The sequence below is a fragment of the Mustela nigripes genome, chromosome 13 (genome assembly GCF_022355385.1).
Source record: "Mustela nigripes isolate SB6536 chromosome 13, MUSNIG.SB6536, whole genome shotgun sequence".
Taxonomy (NCBI): Eukaryota; Metazoa; Chordata; class Mammalia; order Carnivora; family Mustelidae; genus Mustela; species Mustela nigripes.
In genome coordinates, this window is record NC_081569.1 from 32,619,049 (window position 1) to 32,643,985 (window position 24,937).

Here is a 24,937-nt window from a genome sequence, read left to right on the forward strand (position 1 = left end):
TACGCAGACTCTTAGAATCTTCTGGCCAGAGCCATCTGGCCCTCTGCTTCGGTGCGTCAACACAGTGTGCCGGTCTACTCAAGTCCATGAGATCAATACAGAGCTGTTGGCCACATGTGGCCTCGGCATTCCTCCTCCGACCTGCTCTACCTGCTGGAAGCTTCTCCTCTAGAAGCCTCTCCAGCTGGACAAGCCCTGCGCATGCAGTCCTGCCGTCCTTTCTAGGCTAATAAAGACTGTGCTTTATACTAACTGTAACCCCTTTTTAAAAACGTTACCGTTACTCCCTTTTTGTGTAAAACGACAGTGCGCACCTGTGATTTAAAAGGCCTTGGACCAAGTAAGGAGTTGGAAACCACGTTAGTCCCCAGCTTTAGGACAGGTTTCTCTACTGGGTGGAGGAAATCCCAGAGCCTCAGAAGCAGCCTTAGCCCTGCTTCCCTCCCAGCACTGGCCTGCATTTCCTACCCTGCTCCCCCTTCTGCAAAATACCCCCTCTGAAAGCCTTCACGCGCAGCTTTGTGAACTAGAGACTGAAGTCCCCCGTGTGACATCTAACTTGAAACTTAAGATGGTGAAGGCTTTCAGAGCCCAGACGTTCACAGACACTTTACACCTGAAGTTCTTTGAGTCATTTTTTGCCAAAACGTTTAGCACGGACGGCTGTTTAGTTAGACTCTGGTATAAATCTGCGGTCCTCCCTTCCGGGAACTTGATCCTGAGCAGGCACCTGGAGGAAATCCCGGCTGCCACCCACCGTTCCCTGGCCTGCTGGAAGACGGCCTGGGCAAGTCAGGGAAGAGCACCCACGCCTCACTGTCCCGCGAGATCAGACTTTTAGGGTTTGGGGGCAGTGCGGGGAAGTGCTTTGAGATGAGAAGAGCTTCTGCTGAGGGATGACAAGGGAAATCACCCAGAATCCAGGGCGTACGGACGACAGCGGCCCCCCTCTCTTCTGGGGGGAGGTCTGACAAACAGGTGGGAGGGACAGGTACAGGCAATTAAGACACAACAATCAAGCCAACCTTTAAATAGCAACTTTTAAAAATATAAAAACAGCTCATTACAATGACTTTTCATTTTTTTTTCTTCTTCAGGAATCAACTTTCTTCTACCCTCACCCTCCCTTGTGGCTGGAGCCTTTAACAAGACACGGCAGAGGCATACCTGGGACCCAGAGAGAGAGAGAGAGAAATTCTCCAGACGGCCCCTCCCCACCCTCCGAAAGGTACAGGGCACCCAGCCCGTCTCCACAGTCTCTGGGTCACGTCATGGGAGCTGCTCGCCTGGAGCAAGATCACTGAAGACTGGCAGTTTCCACTGGGGCCCCTTCCTTCCTTCTTACCAGACAGAATCACACATTATAAAATAATCCATAAAAATGCAGTATCAAAATTATCTTCCATATGCTACATCCACGGAGAGCCCATCACCAGGACTCACATCGGCCTTTAGCTTTTCCTTAAAAGAAAAAAAAAAAAAAAAGACCAAGAAGGGAGGAAAAAACAGAAACAAAAACAAAAAAACCCAAATCCTAATACCTCAGAACATTTTGGTACCAAAGAGTGGCACCTACAGGAGACGATATTTCTACCTGTAAACTGTTTGGGCTCCAAGGAAAGACTGAAAGCTACAAGAAATCACCACAGTGCCAGGACCGGTGTCCCCACCCAACCCCAGGTCCCTTCAGCCCTGCTGTGCCCCCTGGGGTGGGCCCGGGTTGGGGAGGGGGTGGGGGGGAGAGTATCCCTTCGGACTCCCAACTCTTATATAGGTTGATTACGCTTTTCCCCTCTAGGGAGAGAGGGGGTCAGAAGCAGGAAAGGGGGGGAAGGGGGGGAGAAGGCATTTTATAAAGGACATCGATTCTAACTCTTTTTATTCAAATTAAAAAAAAAAAAAAAAAAAGCACCCACATCAGTTTTGCTATTTTTCTCTGGTAGCTCCCTGAGCTGAGTTGCTATGCTTTCCTCTTTCTGTCCTTTGAAGGTTGTGTCCGAAGATCAAGAAGGTCCAGAGATGGAGTTCCTTTATGCCTCCACCTCTCACCATAACTGAGTGTGCACCAAAGAGAGAGAGAGAGTGAGTGAGGGAGACAAGAAGGAAAGAGAGAGCAAGTCAGACCCCTGAGACAGAGGGAGGCAAGCGCAGGCGGCCACAGGAAGTCTGACCTTCGTCAGCCCAGCTGGCCACCAAGCAAGCCTTGCCAGGGTCCTGACAGGACTCAGGCTGTTCCCAAGTCCTCGGGGAGGTGCGCTCGTCCCAGGGACCCCCACTTCCTAGTCAGTCTGGTCACGGGCTGCAGCTCCCTTCCTCTGCCCCCTCCACGCTCTCTCCATTTGGCTCCCCCTCCCGGCCTCCCCTTCCCAGGTGGGGATGTCCCTTTAAAAAAAAAAAAAAAAAAAAAAAAAAAAAAAGCCACCACCACGAGTGGGTTACAAATACAGCAGGCGAAGTACACGGCTAGCGTTTTCGGTGGGAAGGAGCCTCCTCCCCCACTGACCAGTCCGAGATAGAGGAGTCTGTTATTTACATTTTTCACAAACATTGTGCGCTGCACAATCGGGAAAATGAGATTCGCCCCCTCCCCCAGCACAAGCACGTGGTCCACTCCGGCATCCCCGACCCGGGGCAGGGGGACAGAGCAAAATAGAGGGGAAGGAAAGATGGAGATTCACGAGGGCGTCTGTTGGGGGGTTGGAGCCCCAACCCTCCAAAGAGATCTACTTGTAGCATCTGCCAGGGTTGTGGACGGGGAGGAGGAGAGATATCCACCGGAGTCCTCGAGACACAGGGGTCCATGCCCAGGGGTCTGGACTGTGGCGGGCGCGCCCTCTCGGCCTGCCGGAGCGCAGCCCTGGACCACTCGGCTGCCCGCCGCCAGCCTCTGCCAGCCTCAGGGCCCCTCGCGGGGTCGCCCTGTCACCGCCGAGTCTGTCTCTCCCAGAGTCTGACAGCCCAGTAGAGTCCTTGTTTAGTAGATGACCTCATAAACCGTGGCCTTCTTGTCACCAGAGCCTGTTACAATATATTTGTCATCCGCCGAAATGTCACAACTCAAGACAGATGAGGATTCCTTGGACTGCAGGAGGAAGGCGAGGGCAGGCAGGAGGGTGGGGGGAGAAAAAAAGGCAGACACTCACTTTCCTGGTACTCAGCATGACTTCTGTGCTGTGTGTGTCATGTCCCACCTGCCAGCCCCTGGAGCTCCAACCCTGAGCACACCCAGCACCACCTGGAGAGGCACTTTTGGGTACAGATGTCCTGTCCTCTGGCTTTCCCACCGGGAAAGGCTCATGAGCAGGGTCCAGGGGGATCCTGGAGTTGTATTGGCCGAAAGAGCATGGAAGCACGAGCTTCTCCCCGGAGTTTAGAGACAGGAGTGAGCACTTCTGATCAGGGTGTGGGCAGCCACGGGGCCGAGCTAGGAAGGGGACCTACGCCCGACCCGAGGTGTCCAGTGTGACTAGGGAGACTGAGGGTTACACGTGGGACACTCTGGATGCCATACAGGTCCCAAAAGCGTCTTGTAGGCTGGGAGCACACTGTGTGTGTATGCATACACGTGCGTGTGTGTGGTCAAGACTGTGTGTGAGTGAGAGCTGTATGTCGGGACCCAGATCTTGAAAAATCACCAAAAGCCTCTCCCCGCTCTCCCATCTCTTTCCAGACCATTCTCTCCTGCCTCACCTCACTCCTCACACTGAAGTGTCGAAACACAAACTTAACTTGAATATCAGGTAACACTTCTCTGGAAAGAGCTGCCCAGTGCACCTCCCGTGAGTGCTCAGGGCACTGGCCAGAACCAAGAACATGACTTAACTCCCTGTTCTAGAAATCCTGTAGAATCCCCGCTTAAAAGCCCTCACCCCATGGGTCAGAGGCCACGAGCGGCAGTGTGTGGCCCGCTGATGTGTCCCAGGACTTGGCTCCAGGGGACCCATCCCAGACCCCCAGCATGTAAGAGCTGGAAGGGGCCATCCCCATCCCCGGGGGAGGCCAAGACCTGGGGCAGGAGCCGGGGGCCCCCCGGGCGGTACCTGGAATATGCTGGCTCCGTACGGCGTCCTCCAGGCATTGAGGAGATTGTCTTTCCCAGTGCTCACGAACCACTTGCCTGCAGGCGGGTGGCAAAGGGAACGTCAACGTCAGCTCGTGGCTCGCTGCCTTGGAAAGCAAGACCCACCCCAGACATGGCTGGCTGCCATGGAGAGGTGGTGTGGGCCACAGCTGGACTCTCGGCTGGTAGGGGGCATTTCGTAAGTGAGACCTGTAACGGACTCACAGGCCCTCCCAGAACGAACTCTCTGCAGTCATGGGCGGAGGTGGGGGGTGGTGGACACAGCTGGGACGGAGAACAGTAGGATTTGCACTTCATCACAGTCATTGCCCTTCCCCAAAAGATTCTTTGTAAAGCCACCAGCTGAGTGACCCTTCTCAGTTTTACAACTGGAAGGCGGCAGAAAGTGCTAGAAATGGCAGAGCCCTGAGGTCTGGAGACCCAGCCAGCCGCAGGCGGAGATGGGCCGGTGCTCGGGCTCTGCAGGGCTCTGCCTGTGCTAATGCGCTCCTGCTCCCCAAAGTCGCACGGGGGCCCCGGGCTGCTCTGGAGAAAGAACCCCCGGCAGGCGGAGAGGATGGGGGTAGCTGAGGTTGTGCAGCCAGACCAGGGAGAAGGAGCTCCAACCTGGGGCTGTCTGCCACCACAGCCTGCAGTCTTAGCCTGCTGCCATGAGTGCCTGGTACCCTGTGGCCATATCTGCATCCAAGGGACAAGGATGGCGGGGGGCGGGGGCCAGGGGGGCACACGGACGCTGAACATGAATGACAACAGTCGGGATCGGGAGGCTGGATTCCAGGACGTGGCTGGCACAGAGGCTCTGCCCTGCTCTCAGCTTTGGGCCCCCCTCTGCGCAGAGGGCAGGCCAGGCTGCCCGGAGTTCCCGGCCCCCTGACGCTCACCACAGTAGGCAAACTTCAGTGACAGCACGCAGCTCTCGTGCAAGTGCAGCTGGTACTTGTCCGGCTTGGTGTGGTGCAGGACCTCCACGTTGCTGCTCTCCATGCCCACAGCCAGCCACTCCCCAGTGGGGCAGTAGCCCAGTGAGAAGATCTGCAGGGGGTGGCAGACCAGACTCAGCTCCTTTATCCCCCCACACTCCACCTGGGGCCCCAGGGGCTCCTCAAAGGCCCCGCTCAGGGACCCCAGGCCCACTGCTCCCCTTCCCATCACATCCCCACCTGCAAGGCAAAGCCCCTCTCCTCTCCCTCAGCCCTGGAATGCCTTTTAGGGGCCAGGATGTAGGGGCTCAGAGAGGTCACTGACTCTAAAAAGTAAGTGGTAGGGGCGCCTGGGTGGCTCAGTGGGTTAAACCTCTGTTTTCGGCTCAGGTCATGGACCCAGGGTCCCAGGGTCCTGGGATCCAGCCCCGCATGAGGCTCTCTGCTCAGCAGGGAGCTGCTTCCTCCTCTCTCTCAGCCTGCCTCTCTGCCTGCTAGTGATCTGTCTATCAAATAAATAAAATCTTTTAAAAAAATAAAAGTAAGTGGTAGAGCCAGCATTCCAACTCAGAGGTGGCACAGGCGTTTCACTTTCAAAGTTACTCTGTCCCTGGGACTTTAGCCTTTCCTTAAGGAAAAAAGTGAATAGAAATGCTAAAATACTAAATACATATGGTTAAAACATTTAAATAAGTAACACAAACAACAACGAAAAATAAGGCTACCCGATGTCCACAGAACATCCTCTACGAGTCGGACTATGGCGAAGGCTTTTAGAGGGACCACTTCAAGGCTCACACCACACCTACAACATAGCTACTACCGTGTCCATCCCACGAGGGAAGAAAAAACTGGGGCCAAAGTGCTCAACAACAAAGGAGCTAAGAATCCAATCACAGCAGCTGGGTCAAGCACATCCAAGTCCAGGGCCTTCCTTCTCCATTCTATTCTATTGCTGCCTCCTCCAGGAAGCCCTCCGAGGTGGCTCAAGTTGGTCACAGTCCATTTGCAATGACCACCTGTGAGGTCTCCCTTGTCCCCTGACCCAGCCACTGGGACCCCCAAAGGGAAGGGCGCACGCTGTCCTGGGGGAGGGGAGGAGCGCACACACCTGGGAGGTGAAGTCATGCTGCTGCAGCTGCCGGCCCTCACGCAGGTCCCAGGAGCGCACGGTGTTGTCCAGGCCTCCGGTCCACAGCTTGGTGCCATCGTGGGAGATGTCTATGCAGCTGGCCCCGTCTGTGTGACCCTGGAACTGCCTACGGAGGCCAAGAAGGGAGAGGGAGTGAGCCCTCCGGACCCACTGACCGCCAAGGCCATCTGTGTCTGAGCAGAAGAGGAAACTCAGGCTGAGAAGGGGGTGGACCGTGCACCCACGGCCCTCCGGTGAGCTTGCAGTAGAGCTGGGTCTCCTCCCCTGGGACGGGGTCATAATGGAGGCAGGATTCGCATGGGACCGCCACTCCTGAGGCCCCACAACAACCACCAAGTGACACTGCTCCAAACGCCCGGGAGCCCATGCCCTCCTTCCTCAGTTACCTCCCTCTGCTCGTCTCCAATGCTCTGGATTCTACGCTCCCCTCTCCTCGGAGCCTTCTGCAGAGGTGCCCTCTGTCCCCCACCCACACCGATCACCTGACACACGGCTGCCCCCTCAGCCGGCCCACTCAGATGTGACCACCCCACAGCCAAAGCACCCCGGGCGGGACGCTGTTAGGACCAGCGCGACCTTCCCAAGAACGAAGCTCCCCGGCCCCCTGATGCAGCCGCACCTGACCAGGGTCTGGTTGTGCAGGTCCCACACGGCGATGTTGCCGTCGCTGCAGCAGGAGAAGCAGACTTTGGCGTCAGGGCTGATGGCCAGGGCGTAGCAGGCAGGGGCTGAGGACGTCAGCTCGGCCTTGATGCGGGGCGTGGGCGAGGCCAGGTCCCAGATGGTGAGCGTGCTGGCCTCGCCACCCACAATGAGCGTGCGCCCGTCGGGGAGCAGCTTGCATGAGCGGATGTAGTTGTCCCTGTTCTGGAGGGAGAGGGGCAACGTTGAGCTCTGGCCACCCCTCCTCCCAGGGACCAGAAGAATCCCACCCAGTGACACTGAGTGTCCTCTGGAAGCCGTTCCCTCCCCCCACCCACAACCCTTCAATCTTTTGTGCACGTCTTCACCAACCCTGGCAAGCTCAGTATCATCTCCACTTAAGGATGGTAAACCCAGGGCTCAAGGGTCCACCAGCCAGTTCACTGCCCAGCCAGGGTGCCCCCCCGCCAGCCAGAGGAAGTGTCTGCGGTCCTGGGGCCTCTCACCAAGCAGTCCAGCTGGGAGATCGGGCTCTTGCTGCCTGGCTGGCTGATGTCCCAGATCTTCACGCAGCCCTTGCCCCCCGTGTAGACGTGCCGCGTGGGGTTGCTGATGGTCACAGCACACACCACCTCCCCGTGGCTCAGCGTGTTGATCTGCCGGGCATGGCGGGGGATGCCAGGACCGGCCAAGGCGTCGTGGGGGAAGGGCACGGGCTGCATCTGCCCGTCAGCACTCACGTGGAAAGAGTACGCCCTAAAAGGGAGAACCCGTCCCTTCCGTCATCCCCAATCCTCTCAGTTCCCACGAGTCCAACCCAGGTCAGATGGCACCACCCTGACTGGTCTACCTCTGCACCCCACTCCCCAAATCTTAGGGAATCCGGGCACCCCAACCTCCTTGGCCTGGCTCTACAGGGTAGGGGGTTGCTTAACAACCCAGCCTGGACTTCAGCTCCTGCCCCCAGATCCTTGGCTCTAGATCTCGTCATCGGCCCCACATGGGCCGCGGAATGCCCTTTCCTACCACCTTTAAATCCCTGTGGAAAGGGTTCTGCTTGAAGGTCACCTCTTCCTTTGCAAGCCCAGGGGTTAACAGGGAGGGAAAGAGGTGTGCCCCCCACGATGAATCATGGAGTGCATGTCAGAGCCAGAGGTAAGCCAGCATAGGCTGCCTGCTGTTTTAGGCCACTGTGGGTGCTAGCTAGGGGTCCTTCCTGCAGCTCAAATCCAGAGGAGCTCCTGAGGCTGAGGTGCTCACATCATTTAGCTAGGGAGGCCCCATCAATGGAGGTGTTCCCCAGCCCCCTCTCAGTTCCCCACTCAGCAGGAACCCCAGGGCCGATCAGGGGTGTGGCCAGGCAGCGGTTTCCCGCGGCTCCAATCTGGTCTCTGCGTACCTCTAGGGGGTAGACACCTTCTCAAGGCCAAGGCCAAGGTCAGGGGCAGGGCCAGGGAGAGGGGTAAGGGTTTGTGTGCCTTCCCCAACGAGCATGCAGTAAGCCAGCCAGAACTTACGGTTTTCCACCAGGAATGGAGGCAAGGCTTGAGGGAAGGCCGGTGGCCCGCATGGGAGGGTGAGGGTCAAAACCAACCTGTAAGGCAAGACAAGGCCAGCCCTTAGTGAGGGACGCCGCCTCGCAGTCCCTTCCCCCAGCCTCTTCCTTCACCATTTCCTACGTCCTGCCCATAGTGCTCCCTCTTGAAAACCCAGAAGACAAAGAACAGCCTATGGTCTCAGAGGAAAAACAGGCCCAGCAGGCCAGGTATCTTGCCCAGGACAGTGGGAGGACAGGGTGACAGTCCAGAACCACCAACTGTGAGCCAGTACCCTTGAGCCCCACACCCCCAGCGCTCCCTGTCCCACCAGGCAGAGCTGACCCGGCCCCACTTCCTTCTCTCCCCTGGCGTCCGGTGGGCCCGTCACAGGGAGAGGCGGCCACCCAGGAGAGAAACCGTCTCCTGAGAAAGAACCCCTCTCTGCCGACCCAAATCCAAACCCATTCCTGGTATAGCAAGCAGCCTCATTTACCAAACCCAAGCTATGTGGAAGTCACGGGACTCTTGGGATTCCCATCCCCACGGAGCCCAGAAAAAGAGAGCAGCCCCACTTTCCAGATGGAAAAAGATGGCCTGGACATGGGGAGGGGCGAGCCTGAGTTACATGAGGTCTTTTGACGACTAACAAGCCAAATGGGGGTAGGTCTGCTGACCCCAAAGCTTATGTTCCTTTCTTTTTCTAATAAACACTGCCCCAGAGGCAGCTGCCTGACAACCCCCACCAAGTCCCCACTCCTTTCCCAGTCCCCTCCCCGCCAACAAAAGGAGCCAAAAGGTCTACGTACAGCTCCAAAGCTCACCATTGGCGATCGGCCATAGGCAGCGGCGGCGGCGGCCGCCGCGGCGCTCATCTGCGGTGGGATGTTGTGGAGGCTGGCGTAGGCGCTCGGGCTGGTGAGCGAGCCATTCATCTCGTGGTGGCTCATCATGGCAAAGGGGGCCGCGTAGGAGCTGGTAATGGAGATGGGCGTGCGCAAGGCCGAGGCTGCAAGGAGGGGGGCGTCAGCTGGGGGGTGGGGGGCACCGGGGGGAGCGGGCCCACCCCTCCTTCCGGGACGAAGCTCGGGCCACCAGGATGCCTCCCAGCCCCGCAGCAATCCTTCCTGCACTCAAAAGCTGCCTGCTCCAGGCCGTCCTCTTGGACTGAAACCACTTAACTCGGAATCTGGTCCTCGCAGTCCAAAAGGTTCAAGCCGAGAGACGTGCCCGCTTCTTCTTACAGAGCAGGACATGGAGGCCCAGAGAAGGGAGTTGCTGGGAGTGTCACAGAACTAAGGACACAATTGGGAAGAGACTACAGGTGTCCTGACCTATCTGAAGTGCCTTGCACACGCCGAGTCCAACAGTGGCCTCAGTGAGCCCTGGACATCAGTGTTGACCCACCAGGTGTCCATGTCCTCTTCAAACCTGACTGTGGAGTCCCCCTGGAGGCGGGTCCCGGGAGAGCCCCAACTCCCACATAGAGCTCAGAGCTCTGGCCTAGCTGTGCAGCTCCAGCCCTGGCCCGGGGAAAACCCCAACCCTCCAGCGCGGTCGCCCCAGCCCCAGCGTGCCTACCCATTATACCTATCGGGTCCATGCCTGGAGGTTTGCCCGGCATCGACCGGAGCCCTGGGGTCGTGCTGGTGCCTGGAGTCGGGGCATCGTTCCTTGGAGTAGGCGTGTTGGACTTGAGCCCAGGGGTGGAGGACTTGTCGTTCTGAACAGGGAAGACACCAAGATTCCTTTCTCTCAAGAGGCGGGCATCTGGAACCAACCACACTACCCAGTGCCGGCCCCAGTTCTAAATTTTCTGCCCAACAGCCCCTCAATTCTTGCCCAACCTTATTGGGCCAGGACTGTGGCAATCGTTCCCATTTTACAGATGCAGTAACCAAGGCTCGGGAACATTTCACTGGTAGCACAGGGCCCAGCCAGTAAGTGGGAAAGCCAGTGTTTGAACTGGGGCCAAACCCCAATCCACGTTCTTCATACTCCACCCCTCTCCCCTCCAATTATGACCACTCCAGCTTGTCCCTTTTCCAGAACCTTCTCCCTCCACCCCAACCTGCCCCCAGCCCTCCGCTTCTGTGGCACCAGCGACAGACCCCACATACATGACCAAGGTCTTTGGTCTTGGAGGAAGGTGTGCTGCTGGAGGAGGCTACTGAGGCGGGGCTAGTGGGGGCGTCCTTTTTCAGGCTGCGGGCCTTGTCCAGCCCATTTTCAGGAGGGGAGTGTGCCGGGCTGACCCGGGGCGTCGCGGGGTCCTAAAAGCACAAGGGACGCAGAGATGCACTGACAGTCACAACCAGCCAGGAGTCTTCCCTGTGCCAGGGACGGGGCGGGAGCGCAACGGCTGCCGGGGAGGGGAGCTGGGCTGAGAGAGACCAGAGCCCCCGAAGTGGGGATCTGGTCTCACCCCTTTATCCCACAGATGGGGAGACTGGGGCCTGGTGGGAGGTGGGGGGACAGTGACCAGCCCAGGACCAGACACAAGTTCAGTACTCAAATCTGGGCAGTGGGGCCTCTCGGCCTCGTGCAGCTCTCTCCAGGTCCTCCTTCCCTGCTGAGGCAGGTCCCAAGGGGCTCATGACCTCTATCCTCAAGATGCCAGGGTTGGGGGATAGGAGGGAAAAACAGAGCTGACCTGGAAGACCACGGGGAACAGGAGCCGGCCCTTGCCTGGGACCTCTGAGGCATGCTTGCGCTCCCTCCCCTGGGCTCCCCGTCCTAAGAACCCGGGCAACCATGCAAGCCAAGCCCTGTCCTCCTCCTCCTGAGCAGCCCAAGGCACCAACACCAGAGGCCTCGCTGCCCTGCTCAGGCTGCCAGCCACACTGGAGCAGCAGCCGAGACACACAGCTCCCAGCCAGGGGATGGGCTGCCTAGAACCCCCCCAAGCAGAGCATGCTGCAACCCAGGCCTGTCTGTGCTCACCTCGTTGGAAACATCCACCACCAGATCGTCACTCTTGTCCCCGTCACTGTCCTGCAAGCAAGAAAGAAGCCCGTCGGGGGGCCACTCCCAACCATGCCGAGCCTGAAGCACCCCCTGCTTCTAGCACTGGAGTCTGAACCCGGGGCCAAACCCCACCGTCCGCGCATTCTCCCCTCTGGCCCACCGATGTCAGCGGTCTGCTTGCCCAGCCCCTGGCTCCCGTTGGGATCACTGCGCTCCACGCCCACTGGCAGCCTCACCCACACCTGCCCCATTACACCTGGCTCCTTCCAGCGGCTTTATGGCCACCACCACAGACGAGGAAGCGTGCTAGCCTCATGTCATCGCTTCCACCACTCTCTGTGGGAGGGGTGATCTGCCTCGTCTCCCAGAAACGCAGCCGAGGCCCTCGGGTGACATGCCCAGAGCCGCAAACAGCAAAGCATGGCCTTCCCCCCTGGTCTCAGTTCTCATCCTAACAGCCCACCCACAGCAGATCCTGTGACCACACGGTAGGCTCAAAGCACGGGGGCACTGGAGACAGCCCCCTGGGGCAGACCAGGATTGTGGGAAGGCTACCATGGCAGCATGGGGCACCCTGGTCTGTGTTGGGGGGGCACCCACAGCTCCCCTCAGTTCTCCCCGTCCTGGCCATGGCCCATGTGCTCACAGCGTGTGTTTATGATCCTGACCCCCTGACCAGGCAACCCAGCAACCACCCCCCATGCCTCTGACTCACCCATGAGTCAGGCCTGCAGGTGCTCCCACGCCCCAGCCCCCAGCCCCAGCCTCATGGCGCCCACTAGACGTACGTATCGGCTCAGACTATCCTTCTCCTCGGCTTTCCGCTTCTTGGCTTCCATGCTGTAGTCCGCGGAGCCCCGGTGCTTTTCACTGGCCCGGAGGCTTTCTGAGGGTGACACGGAGTTATTCTGGAAACCAAGAGGAGATTCGGTGTGAACATTTCGTGCACCCTGAGACACAGGTAGGCGCAGGGGTCTCGAGGTCAGCGGAGGTGTGGTGTGTGTCCTCTCATCCTCCCCCCACGGGATCTTCGCCAGGGAAGCCTTCCCAGCTCTCCAGATAGGGTCTCCATGGTGGGGGGAGCCCTGGGGGCACCATTCTCTTTTGTAGCCATGACGCAGCTGTTCCATAAACAGGCTTGCGCTGAGCTCTCTGCTTCCCAGCCTGTGGAATCTTCCATTTTTTTGGGGGGGGTCTTCCATTCTGAGAGCTGGATCACCCCTCCTTCACTCCCCACCTTGGGCCGGCCCTGTGTCTTTGCTCAAAGAAGGGACAAGAGAAATTTGTACTGAGTTTGAAAGATGGGTCTCAGTGGACACACGGGGGACCGCGTCCAACCCTGCCTAGCTCAACTGGAATGGGGGGACGGACAGGGAGGGAGGATGTCGGGTTGCCAATAAGCCTTCTCTACATATGGGGGGGCAACTTGGCATTTTGTGTGAACATTCTACCCCCCCCCCCCCACCCATGCCAGGCCTTGAGCCACTTCAGAGAAAGTGTTAGAAAGAAACAAGAATTCCAACTTCGTGAAGCCTTTCCCTCTGAAAGGCAGGGAAAGGTGAAAGGGCAGATGGAATCGTGTCCTGAGAGGTTGGGAGACGCGCCCAAAGCCCCCCATGGGGGGCAACATGAAGGAAACCTGAGCGGGGCCTGGAAGGGCTTAATGAGTTCCCCCTTCAAACTCCAAAGCAAGCAAGTGCAGCAACAGTTTGGAATCCAAGGCCTGGGAAGAGCGGGTCAGGGCCAGCAGACCAAGCTGGACCAGCACAGGTAGGTGGAGAGCATCCCATGGAGGATGGAGTCCAGCTGGCTTGGGGCCCCGATGGGGGCCAGGAACGGCCCACATGGTGTGGCCGGCAGCACCGGGCTGGGGAGCAGAGAGGGAGGAGCTACTGGCCACAGTACCTGCCAGGCGGCCTGTGCCCTCCAGACCTGGGCCAGGACGGTATCAGAACCGATGCCCCTCCAGGGAGCTGCTGAGATCTACTCCTTTCTAAGAAACCAAACTACCCCTTCCTTCATCACTCACCACTCATCTCCTGCCTCTCCTAAGTACCCACCCTAGATCAGGCCTGAGGCTGGGTGCCAGGGCTGGAGGAAGGAGCCAGACACAGCCCCTGCTCTCCTGGGGCACACAGCTGGACTGCAGGACCAGGCAAGGCAGGTCTGGCCATGTTCCCCCGGCAGTGTGGACGTGCTGGACACGGCCATGCAGGAAACTCAAGAGAGACATGGGCAGAGGAGGACAGCGAAAGGCCGGGGGGCCGTGGGGGTGTGGGTAGGGAATGAGCCTCTACCTCCCATCTCCCCCACTCTCCTGGAGACCAGCGCTGGTGTTTGGAGGGGAGGGACGGTGTGGGAACCGCAGAACTTCATTTCCTTTCCTAAGCCGGTTCCTGGGCAGCCCTTCCCTGCCAAGTTTCTGCCTGAAGCAAATTAAAATGGCAGAGTTATCAAGCCTTGAAGAAAAAATGGAGGTCCTAATGGAAGTGCAGCTCAGCCTTCCCCAGCGCCGGGCGGGAGCAGTGGCGAGGCGCGCACACCGCAATTCAATTAGCTGCTGCGAGCCCGGCCCAGAAATCAGTGGCATTTCATTTCCTCCCACGGCAGCGGCCACCCCGCGCTGGGCAGCTAGGCTCCCGGGCGGGCGGGGAGCGGGGCAGAGGGGGCGCGCGGCTGCTCGGCTTTCTCCCTGCGACCCGGTCTGTGGCTCGGGGAACAGCAAGCCCTTTCTTCTCCTGCAGTCAGGCTGAAAACCCTCGCCGCTACTGGAGAGAGTCATGTCAAGCATTTAGCGGCATCGATCCAGCCCGCCTCTGGCTGGCAGGCGGCCAAAAAACTAAGTATTTTTTATTGCTTCGGCGAGGCAAGGAAATATGAATGAAGCTACCTCTAATTGGACTCCAGACTAACCCCTCCGGGACAGCTTCCAGCCAGCCCAGCCGTCCCCCTCCCGCTCGGCCGCAGCCCTGTCCTTCCTGCGGGCGCCTCATCTGTTGACAACCTGCTTTTGCAAAGGGCTGCTCGCGGCAGGCTGCAGGGCCGAGGCCACCACCGCCCCAGGATGGATGGCAGCTTGACTCCTCACCCCCCCCAATCCTGCTCCCGATAGTCTGGGGGCTCGAGGGGGCCCCCTCTCTTGAAGTCTGCCGAGCACGGGTGTGGACCAGCACTGCGGAGTGAGGAGCTCAGCTCTTGGGGGACTCCCCAGGGGATTCTTGGAGCAGAAAGCGTTCACAGACAGGGGCACAAAGCCAAATGCAAACAGCAGTGGGGAGGAGGACGTGAAGACAGAGGGCGTCAGGCGTCAAACCCTCATGTCACTCGGCAGCAGGTCGTGTTAACCGGGTCACCTCCCGGAGGCTGGGTGCGGCTGTGGGGGGGCCTCCTAAGCAGAGAGGCTTGGCTGCACAGGAATATGCCCGTGGCACAGACAAAGAAGCTGCAGCTCAAGGAGGCCGAGAGAGTCACCTGGTGTCCCATGAAGCCGGGACCAGACCCAGGCCTGGAGGGGTCCAGTCCAGCCCCCGACTCCTATCTAGGCCAGCCCAACTCTCCAAAAATGCCACTTTCTGAGGATCAACGCTCAAGCAATCAAAATGGACTTTCAGCTTCGGTTTTCCCTTTCGGATCTACCCTAGCCGTTGCTGGGCCCCAACGTGCACCCGGATTTCTGAGCACATTGGCAAGTCGAGAGGGGACGAGAGCGCCACTGCTAACTGGAAGGTTTAAAAAGTCAGCCTGGTGGAGGGCCGGGAGGAGGGAAGGGGGTCGGGAGGGAGCTGCCCGAGGAAGCTGCGGTCTAGATGGTTAGTTAACTGCCTGACCTTCCAAGTCCTACTTAACACGAGGTAATAACCAAAGCCATTCTTGCAGATTAGATGGCCCCAGATACAAGGACAGCGATGAGGAATAAAATAGCTTTGCTAATCGCTGGAGGATTTTTTTTTTTTTATCCAGACTCCACTGCGCTTATTCAGAAGGCTTATTCACTTGAAACAGAACCTCTGAGCCTCAGTGTGATCAGGAAGATTTACGACAAATCTCAGAGCTGGCAGACGCACAGAATGCCTGGCCCTGATGCTCGCTCGCTAGCACTCTCTTAAACCGAGTTTAAGCCCAGAACATGGAGAAACCTCAGGCGTTGGGAGGAAGGGAGGAGGATACAGGATCGGACAGGGGCAGCCAACTTGGGAGACGGGAAGCAACCCTGCCTGGGACACCAGACCCCCAGGCTGCTTGTGGGGGCCCGGGGACTCCACGAACTGGCCAGCTGACCTCTCTGGTTAATCACCACTCATAAAAAAGAGGGTTAGAGCTCACTTAAAGCTACTCGTTGGCCAAATGATGGGTGGAAAGCCTGCAAGACCCCCCCACAACCCCTGGATCCCACATGGTCCCCCTTCCTTCTCCGCCCCCCCCCCCAGCACCCCACACTCCATAGGTTCCAGAGCGCTGACACTTACCGCACTGGATTCTCTTTCTTTGGGGATGGAAGGCCCGGACAGGAGGAGGGTCAGGCACCCCAAGAGAAAAAGACAAAAAAAAAAAAAGGTCAGTCTTATGCAGCTGGCTTTTATGCTTTGCTAGTTGATGGGTTTTAAAATGGGCAGCAGGCCTAGCTCTCTGAGTCACTGTGGGTCAGCCAAGGCAGGGTCAGTAGGTGACATTTCCCACTTTGCAAGTTAACCGCCTCCATTCCCCATGCTCTCTCCCTGGCCACCAGTCCCGGGTGGGGCCGGGGCCGTGGTCCTGCTCTCCCTGACATGCCAACAAGGGGACCCAGATCCCTGGTCAGCACTTTTTAAAGCCACCTATTTGTAAAGGATCTGGGTATTGAGCATGTTATTGTTTCAAAGAAACAAACAAATAAAGGAACTGTGGGATTGGTTTTTTGTTGTTGTTTTTTTTTTTTAAACTAACACCACATTGTGTGTCTTTGCAGAGAAGCTTCTATCATTCTGCGTGGCCAAGCATAAGCTCCCTAACTCTCCTCTCTGCTGTAAGGACACCCTCTCCTCTGCCTAGTGTGCCAGCCCTCTGCAGCGACACACAACTCAGTCTCTGTTTCCCATACTCCGCTGCTGCCCTGGTGCTCTGGTCTGGGCCAGATGCCCTGGGCAATAGCCAAGGGCCAATACAATTCTGGTGCAAGCCTTCCACTCACACAATTCTGCAGGTCAATTCTATCTCAATAAAACGGGGAAAAAAATGTCTAAGGGCAGACCACACGACATGACAACTTTTGGAAAAGGGCCTGCCAGGGAGCCATGACCGTTCCTTCCCCAGCAATCACGATCTCTGCTTAAAGACAGTCGACTTATAAGTCTTTACTTGAGTGCCAACTGTGTACCTTTTCCAAGGCACCTGCTTTGGTGAGACACATATGCTATGTTAAAAGCCTGGAACGTGGCCCCTGTTCTTGAAGGATTGATGCTCTTGGGTGAGGACAAAACACTCTGTAGGGGGAGGCTAGAAGAGGACAGCAACCAAGGGCTCCTTCTTGGGACCCCAGCTCTTTAACTCTCCTGGAAAAAAGCTGCCAGCACAGACTAGAAGGCATCTTAAAGCAATGGGCCCTTTAAAGATGGGCAGCGTGTAGCTGGGATGATGGAGGCTGCACGAGAGGCATTCCAGGCCAGAGAAGTCCAGGTCCACAGCAGGAATGGAGGGATAGTCACGGAGCGTGGGACTCTGGCTTCCGTGTACCCGAAATCTGACAGACGGCCCCCCATCTTTTGCTAACTCTCTCACTCCTGGCCCCAGGGTGACAACACCTGCTGTGTCCCCTCGCAGTGGGACCTACCTACAGGACCCCCACCCCCAGCCCAGCCCTGCCCTCTGCCCCAGCTCTGGGCCGCACCTCTGTGGTCCAGCTCATGGTGGTTCTTCTCGTCCTTCACAGTCAGGTGGGCCTGGCTGCCCAGGGCGCCAAGCGCCAGCAGCCCCGAGCTGCTCCCCGTCACCGGGGGGATCCCTGGAGGCTGCAGGCCTGATGGGTGGGGAGGCAACTGGACCGGGGGGCCATGCGTAGCGTGGGAGAGGTGCTGGGCCTGGAGCTGCTGTTGCTGCAATGAAGTGGGTGGTGAGCAGAGCTGAGCGGGGACGGCGGGGGAGGCCGCTGGAGGGCGGGGAGGATGCCCTCCAAAACCCTTACCCACCCCCAGCTCATTCCACATGCTGTCTGGCTGAAGGAAGCCTGTTAATCGATGGCAGTTTAGGCACCAGACTTTTGTCTCCAAACTCTCCACCTATCCCCCACCCCCGTTTTGGGACACAATTCCTCAGTGTCCATTTCCAAGCCCCAGATAAATAAAGCATGCATCTCAGGACCAAAGAATCATCGGGGCTCCCCCTCGGTTGAGGAGGGCCCATTTTTAAGCCAGCAGTCACACTTGCTCATGCTTGCATGCCTTCAGACATTCGCAGCCGGTGGTTCCCACCCTGAGCCCATATCCTGGGAAGCCTCCCTAATTCTCAGGAACTCCAGGCTGGCTGGCTGAGCCAGGGCCAGGCCACAGAAGAAAACTCCCAAGATCAAGAGGACCTTGGGGCCAGTGGAATGAGAGCTAACGTCGCTGGACCTCAGAGTGGAGAACAGAGTGGAGACCAGAGTAACAGGAGTGGAGTCTGGAACTACATGGACCAGTATTCCAATCCTGGCTATGGTGCTTCCTAGCTGTGTGACCTCAGGCAGCTGACTCATTAAGTGATCTCACAACAACAGCTAACAAGGGACCCCTACCCAGATTAGCCCCAGAATGTTCTCTTTCCCTGCCATACCCTACACCCTCTGGACAGCCAGGTCCTCTCCCCAGCAGCCACTACAAAATAGCCTTTATCTTACCATTCCTAACTTTGTGCCAAGAACCACAGGAATTGTGGGGTGGGCTACACCCCCGCCAAATACCTCTGAGGAGTGGCCAAGGCCTTGGGTATGCTGACATCTTCTCCAGGAACACAAGAGAAGGGGACCGACATTTACTGAAAGCCCAAATGTACGCATGCCACTTTCCAAATATTCTCTCTGACGCTTCCGGCCCGGGTGGCAAAGGAGGGTTTGTGCCCATTTTACAGATGGCAAACTGACACTTAGGGGGCTGGAATGGGTGGCCAGTAATTAGCCGGGTCCAACCACTAGTAGGTGAGACCTGGATTCAAATCTGTCAACCATCGATCTTATCTAACGAGTGTCCCCCCACCCCGCCATGACTCCTCAAGTCTGAAGAGCTTGGTGGGGGTGACAAGCTTGCCTACTGATGTAAACTTGGCTTTTGGGCCAGGCTGGCAGACAACGCAGGGGGAACACAGGGGGAAAGTCTACAGTCTGGTGGGAGGTGAGGCTCTCAGAGGCAGGAAGTATTTGCAATTGGGGTGAAGAGCCCTGCTCTCCCACAACCACGACACAGCAAACTGCAAATCTGGCTCATCTGGAAGCCAATGGGGGAACCCCAGCCACCACCACACTCCTGCCCCCAACTCAAAAGGGGAGGTGCTTTTTTATCAGCTCTGGGTCAAAGGCTGGGACCAAAAGCTATGAATGGATCACAGCTATAACCATTACTCAGAGCTGAAACATCTACTGTTGGATGATTCAGGGAAATTACTGGTGGGCACTGGTCCCTGATCCGGAACAAAACCCAGGCAGGGGGCCCCATGCAGAAACCCCACCCAGCCTGCACTCCGGCTCTTCCTGGAACACAGGAGCTTAGAGCAGAGCTCCCCTATTCTTTCTTTTCAAATAAATTATAATTGTTAGGTCTTATTACAAGAAAAAAAAAAACATGCAGTCAGAAGACACGTAAAATAAGTATGGATTAAAAAGTCATTCTTAAAAAATTACTCTTCAATCCCACGCTCTAGAAGATTCCACTGTTCCTCTCTCTAGAATTTTCCTTTATGAAAATCTACATATTGTAAATGTGTTCCTGAATCAATAGGCTCTTGCCAACCTCACCACAACTGCTACTACTACACAACTGGGTTTTAGTTGAAGACTATTCTGTACCAACCAACACATCCTTTCCAAGGGCTACCCATCACTCCTCGGTGCGGGCCAACCATCCAACTGCACCTACACGGGCGGCCTTCAAATGCGTCTCTGCCAGCAGCCCTGCGGTTTTAGACTGGTTGCTGGCAGCCCGTTTAATTCTGCCAGTGTTAACTATTTAGTAAAATCCCAGAAAGCAAGGAGTGGGGATTTAATCTACTTTTTCACAGGGCACAGCCAGTGAGATCGCTGCAGGGAGAGGGAGAGGCAAGGGGAGAACAGGAGAAGGGCTTCTGGGAAGCAGCTGCATGGGTCCAAGGCTGGCTCCCTCCATGAACAATTCTTTTGCTAGAGAAAGAGCTGACTGCAGATTCCTGCCCAGGGAGAGACACAGCTGAGTAAGTCCAAATACCCCAATTCTTACCTTTCTGGGTAAGCTCTGTCCTCTTTACCCAACCTTTTCGGCTCCCGGCCCACTTTCAAATGCCTCCTCCTCCAGGAGCCCTCCCCACCAGCCTGGTCAGCACAGAGGTCTCCCTTCTGACACTGGGGCCACCAGACAGGCTAAGGCAGACGTGCAGCTCTACCCTTTATCAGCCCTGAGACCTTAGAGGAGTCAGTGGACCTCTCCGGGCCTCTGTTTTCTCCCTGTGCAAGGACCACACACGTAATACTACATATCAAGCAGAGCAAATGCGCAGTTCACGTTAGCAAAAGCTATGAATGGATCACAGCTATAACCATTTCCTTCATCTCTATGGGATGCTTGCCGACCTGTGAGTTTCAGGAAGACAGGACCTTGCTCTATCCATCCCAGCACCTCTAATGGTGCCTGGTTTGTTTGCTCAGGGTGCACTTGCTGGGTAAGTAAGTGATAATGTTGCAAAAGGCAGACATGGAGAGGCTGGAAAGTCAGGCCACACAGTGACTCTGTCTGAAAAGGGCCATCCACCTCCTAGATCCGCGCCTCCTCTCTGAGGCCCACTGAAATACAGCTAGAACAGTTCATGGGGACAAGGAGCTTCCGTGGAGCGTGTCCTGCTTCCTGGAAATGTGAACCCGTGAGCAGGCATCAGAAATCGGAACAAAGGCTGTGGTGGCTGTTCGGAGAACAGAGGCTTTTCAAAGCTACTGCGCATCCAAGCCTGGGAGGGTGATTTCCTGCCACAGCGAGTTGGACATCAATGTCCTCTTTGCAACAGAGGAAAGGAAATTTCCCTATACTTCTCATCTTCAAGTACAAAAGCACCCCCTGTGCAGCCAGAAAGTCCCCTGAGGTGTCCTTTGCCCAGTTTGAAGACAGAGTTGGGAGTGGCCCTGCAGGTTTCAGGAAGTAAGGATGGAAGCCCTGGCCTCCAAGGCTTATCTCTTGGGGCGAGGGCAGATGCTAGCGCTTACTGGGCGTGGGTGGGGTGGGGTCTGCTCATCACAGTCTTGGTTGCAAAAAAGAGAGTGAAACAAAAGTTTCTCCCCAGCAGGGCAGGGGTTGCTGGCTGGCAACGATGCACTTGCCTTGCTGTTCCGTGTCACCGACCCAGCCCCTCCACAGGCAGACAGGGCGCAGCAGCTGGCCTTAGGCTGCACTTCAATCCCCTATGGCCCGCCCTGACCTCAGAGGACTTTGTGCTGCAATACATTGCCATGTGTGTGTGTGGGGGGGGGGGGGTAACAAGCGGGGAGACATGGAATCGAGTCCGCCATTCAAGAAGGGATGGAGCTCACCACTTCGCTTTAGCCTGTTTCCAGTTGCTACTACTTCCAATACCGGGATGGGAGAGGAAGTCACCAGCACCCCCCAACCACCAACAACCTCCAAATACCGGCTAAGTGCCTGGAACCAAGCCCGCTCTGGAGGACTCCTCCCTCCCGTAATATTTCATGCCAGAACACAAGCACGTCGAAGCAGGCGGCCCACGGGCCCTAAGTGTGTGCCTTTCTTCACGTGTGTCAAGTGCCAATGCCCTGGGCTCAGAAGCTAGGGCCGCTTACAGGAGAGGCTGACGGGGCTTCCTTCCCGAGTACGGGTAATTGGATTATGCACATCATGCTGTAATGCCTTTGCTGGCTGATTTAATGCTTCACTTCTCAGGTTCATGATTTGGGTTAAACTTAAGTGAAGTTGTCCAAGCATTTCCAAAGCCCAGACCCACTAAGGATACCCACCAGAAGAAACCCAGAGGTCTGTCTGCATAAAATGGACACTTACAGCCTCCCCAGGATGTGGGGGAACATCCCTGGGCCTTCCCTGTTCCTGCTACTTGCATGGCTGGGGGCCCCCCCACAGCTCCGCACTGGACCGCGCTTCCGTGCTGAGATAGCTTTGAGAGCTCCCAACAATGCCTGCTATCCTATTTCGGAGATGGGGACTGGCTCGGGGAGGCAAGCACAGCCCGGACTGAGAGCCAGCACGCCCTCTCCCCTCCACGCCGCCAGCCTGAAAACAAACTGATACATTCTGAAGCATGCCCTTCGCTACCTTCTTCCTCCTGGAAAACTCAGTCAAGTGAATCCTGCCCATCTACATCCCGGAGTGAATGCAAAACCCTCAGGAAGGGCTTTAGAATACCGAGTGTCTGCGACAAGCTGTGATCTCCCTCTTCCTCCCCCTCCCCCCCAGCCCCGCCCCATCAAATCAACACTTTAGAACATGTCTTCCGCTAATGAATCTCCAAGGGAATACAGACCAAACTGTCAGTGGGCGGATGGGGTAAAGGCCACGCCGCCCGTCAAGTTCAATGATCTTGGGCCAGCACAGAGCGATGGAAAAGGAGGATTCTGGAAATGGCTGCTAGGTCAGCTCACAGGGTCTATAATCGGCCTAGGGAGGCCTTCCGCTAGATGCTGCTCCAGGGACAAGGCTCCCCGTGCCCCGCCCCCATGCATAGGGACCTTGACTCTTTGAGGACCCCTGTCATAATAATGTGGATCCAAGACACAGGGCCCTAGCACAGTACGGGGTCGACAGTAACAGATCATTGGGCCCATGGGGAATACCTGAGTTCCCCAGAGAGGGGGTGTGCTGGGCCAGCAAGCCTGAGCTCCCCCCATCTGCCCCTTTGTCCCCCGCTCCCTTCACACCAGCCTGATGGCGGTTCCGAGTCTTCCACCCCAGGAGACCCTAGAAATACTCTACTTCGTGTGATAAATAAGCCAGGACAGGTGCCCACACCAGATACACTGCACTATGGAACCAAGACATGACCTCAGTCTCCTTCAACCCCATGCCCAAGACAGCCAGAAACACCCGACTGAAGCAGGCACACTCTAGGACACTTACCCAGCCCTCCTCCGTCTGGTCACAACTGGAGAAACTGAGGCCTGGAGGAACTCTGGATGGCCTTGCCCAAAGCCATCCTAGTTCCCAGACCAGGCGGCCAGACTACTTCTCCTTCTGGACGGGCAAATCCAACACCACCATGGGGTGAGGGGAGAAGCCACCAGTTGCTATTGAGAGCCTCCTGGGCCCGTCCCTGCACGGCGCCTTACCAATGGGGCCAGAACCCCGGCCCTGCGGTGCACCCCCCGCCCCCCACCTCCACCCCACCTTCCCCGGTCAGCTCACAGCAGCCAGCCCCCTCGCCCCACTCCTCCCAGGGAGCAGAGCCGCCCCTTCTTCCCAGAGTGCAGTCAGGCCCGGCTTCCCGGTGTGAGCAGGCCTCAGCTGTCCGTAATTTCTGCCTTGTGAGGCTCTGTCAGGCGCGGCGATGAGACGGCCTCCTGCTTAATGACAGGCCGACGGCTGCATTCACTCAGAGCCGGAGAAGCAATTACCTTGGAAATGGGGGTCACAGGCCCCACTCGTTGGCTTTAATTGAATTCCAATATCTGCCTCGAGCTGCCTTGACCTAACTTGTAGCTTCCTAAATACTACTTAAAGGAAGTGGAGCTAATCCAAGCTGCACTTCCTCCCCAATCTCACTCTTTTCTTAGAATTTAGAAAAAAGTTATTTTCATAAGAGGATTTTAATTCCAAAGAGGGAGGCAGGAGTGGAAGAGGGGGCACCTACCGGGGCCACTGCACAGGCGGGAGGGCTTGGCCTGGAAAGGGGACTGAGACGAGGACCTGGAAGAGGAGGAATTTCGGAGGACAGAACCCACGGCGCACTTCCCACCCTGGGGCCTCTTTCCACCGCTGCTGGAGAGCCGCCACACCACCACCACGCCAGCCAGCCAGCCAGCCAGCCGTGAACTGGTCCTTGAGACCAAGGCCCCCAGGGGCTGCGGGCGGGCTGACCAGTGAGTGGAGCAGGGAGGGAGCCCGGGGCTGGGAGTCAGCCCTCAGGCCTCTGGCTGACTTTGTGCCCATCCTCGAATCACTGCCCCTCTCTGTGAAATACGGGCATTGGCAAGATCCGTGAACCAGGGAGGCCCCACCCCTCAGGGACATTTGGCTGACATCTGGAGACATTTTTGGGTTCCAGTGGCATCCAGTGGGTAGAAGCCAGCATTGCTGCTAGACATCCTACATCCTACAGTGCACAGAACAGGCCCCACAACAAAGCATCCGGCCCCAAACTTGACAGTGTCAAGGCTGAAGAGGCTCAGGCTGGCTGATCTCAGGGACAATAAACTTTATGACAGCACAGTTTCCCCATCAGGGTGCCGCCTCCCAGCCTAATGGCTAAAGGCACAAACCACTTACTCACAGTCCTCTTTCTGGACTCTGCTCTGCTCCCCCCAAACATTGCCAGGCTTTGGACCAGGCGAATGCTTCCATGCCCTCTCGCGGCAGCGTTCAGCGGCCACCACGGGGCTGAGACCAGGACAGAAACTGGTCACCGTCACAGGTCCCCACAGCAGGATGACAGAGCAGCAGAAGCCACCAGCATCCCTCTGTTCCTCTGCCCCCAGCCTCCCTGCACATGTGGCCCCAGAAGATGGTCCACTCCCTCCTTGAACAGATGCAGAAACTGAGGCCTGGGAAGAGACAGAACCTGCAAAGGCCATACAGAAAAGAACCGTAACTAGAATGTATGTTTTGGGGTTTCTGCCCCAGACCGAAAACCTAAGAGTTATTCTTTATCCCACCAAGCAGAACATTCTGGGACTATCGGTTCCACCTTAAAATCATGACCTCACACGAGAACAAAAGAGAAATGAGGACCAAGCAGGGTCCCAGACGTCAGTCATTTGGGCCACTGCTTCACAAAAATCTGGAAAACTTCAGAAACACACATTCCCAGCCCCACCCCCAGACCCATGGAAAAGAGCTCCAGGGTGCGTGTCCTGGAGTTTATATTGCTCAGAAGCCCCCTGACCCTCTTTCACTTTAGGGACAAAAGGTGGAGGAAACACCTGAGGCTAAGAGTTTTGCCCAGAGGGACATGCAAAAACTGTTTGTCCTCAGCTGCTTCTCTTAAATATCCCTAGCCTCACACCAAAGCAGGAGAGAGATGCTCTGTGAATCCACGAAATGCATTCAAGATGCAAGCCAGAAAGGGATCCAGAAGAGGAGAGATCCGGCTTCCTTCTTCCACGGAGGGGTCCAACCAGAAGTGGACCTCACAAAGCGGTCTTGGGTATTTTTCCCACTCCCGGTGAGACAGGACTCCCAGAATATCCCGGCTGGAATTCACAAGGGCGCACCAATCACACAGTCAGGCAGCTCAGTGCATGGCACAGGAAGGCCCCAACCCAAATTCCACAGCA

General features: G+C 56.9%; 1 protein-coding gene across 8 annotated transcripts in view; it reads right to left on the minus strand.

The window, feature by feature from the left end:
* Nucleotides 1–1,021: 1,021 nt before the first annotated feature.
* The window catches only part of TLE3 (TLE family member 3, transcriptional corepressor), a 45,976-nt gene continuing 22,060 nt past the window's right edge, over nt 1,022–24,937 (minus strand). For 2 of the 8 annotated variants that reach the window (XM_059371943.1, XM_059371939.1), the window contains exons 7-20: nt 17,162–17,366; nt 15,765–15,781; nt 12,087–12,206; nt 11,275–11,325; nt 10,452–10,604; nt 9,922–10,054; nt 9,156–9,340; nt 8,314–8,390; nt 7,303–7,552; nt 6,774–7,021; nt 6,113–6,260; nt 4,963–5,113; nt 4,041–4,117; nt 1,022–3,082 (exon numbers count right to left, since the gene is read on the minus strand). In XM_059371943.1, coding sequence (XP_059227926.1) covers nt 2,975–3,082; nt 4,041–4,117; nt 4,963–5,113; nt 6,113–6,260; nt 6,774–7,021; nt 7,303–7,552; nt 8,314–8,390; nt 9,156–9,340; nt 9,922–10,054; nt 10,452–10,604; nt 11,275–11,325; nt 12,087–12,206; nt 15,765–15,781; nt 17,162–17,366 — 1,923 coding nt within the window. In that variant the 3' untranslated portion in view covers nt 1,022–2,974. Of the gene's footprint in view, nt 3,083–4,040; nt 4,118–4,962; nt 5,114–6,112; nt 6,261–6,773; nt 7,022–7,302; nt 7,553–8,313; nt 8,391–9,140; nt 9,341–9,912; nt 10,055–10,451; nt 10,605–11,274; nt 11,326–12,086; nt 12,207–15,764; nt 15,782–17,161; nt 17,367–24,937 lie in introns of all 8 variants that reach the window. The other 6 variants (XM_059371941.1, XM_059371937.1, XM_059371942.1 and 3 more) reach the window with 3 other exon arrangements.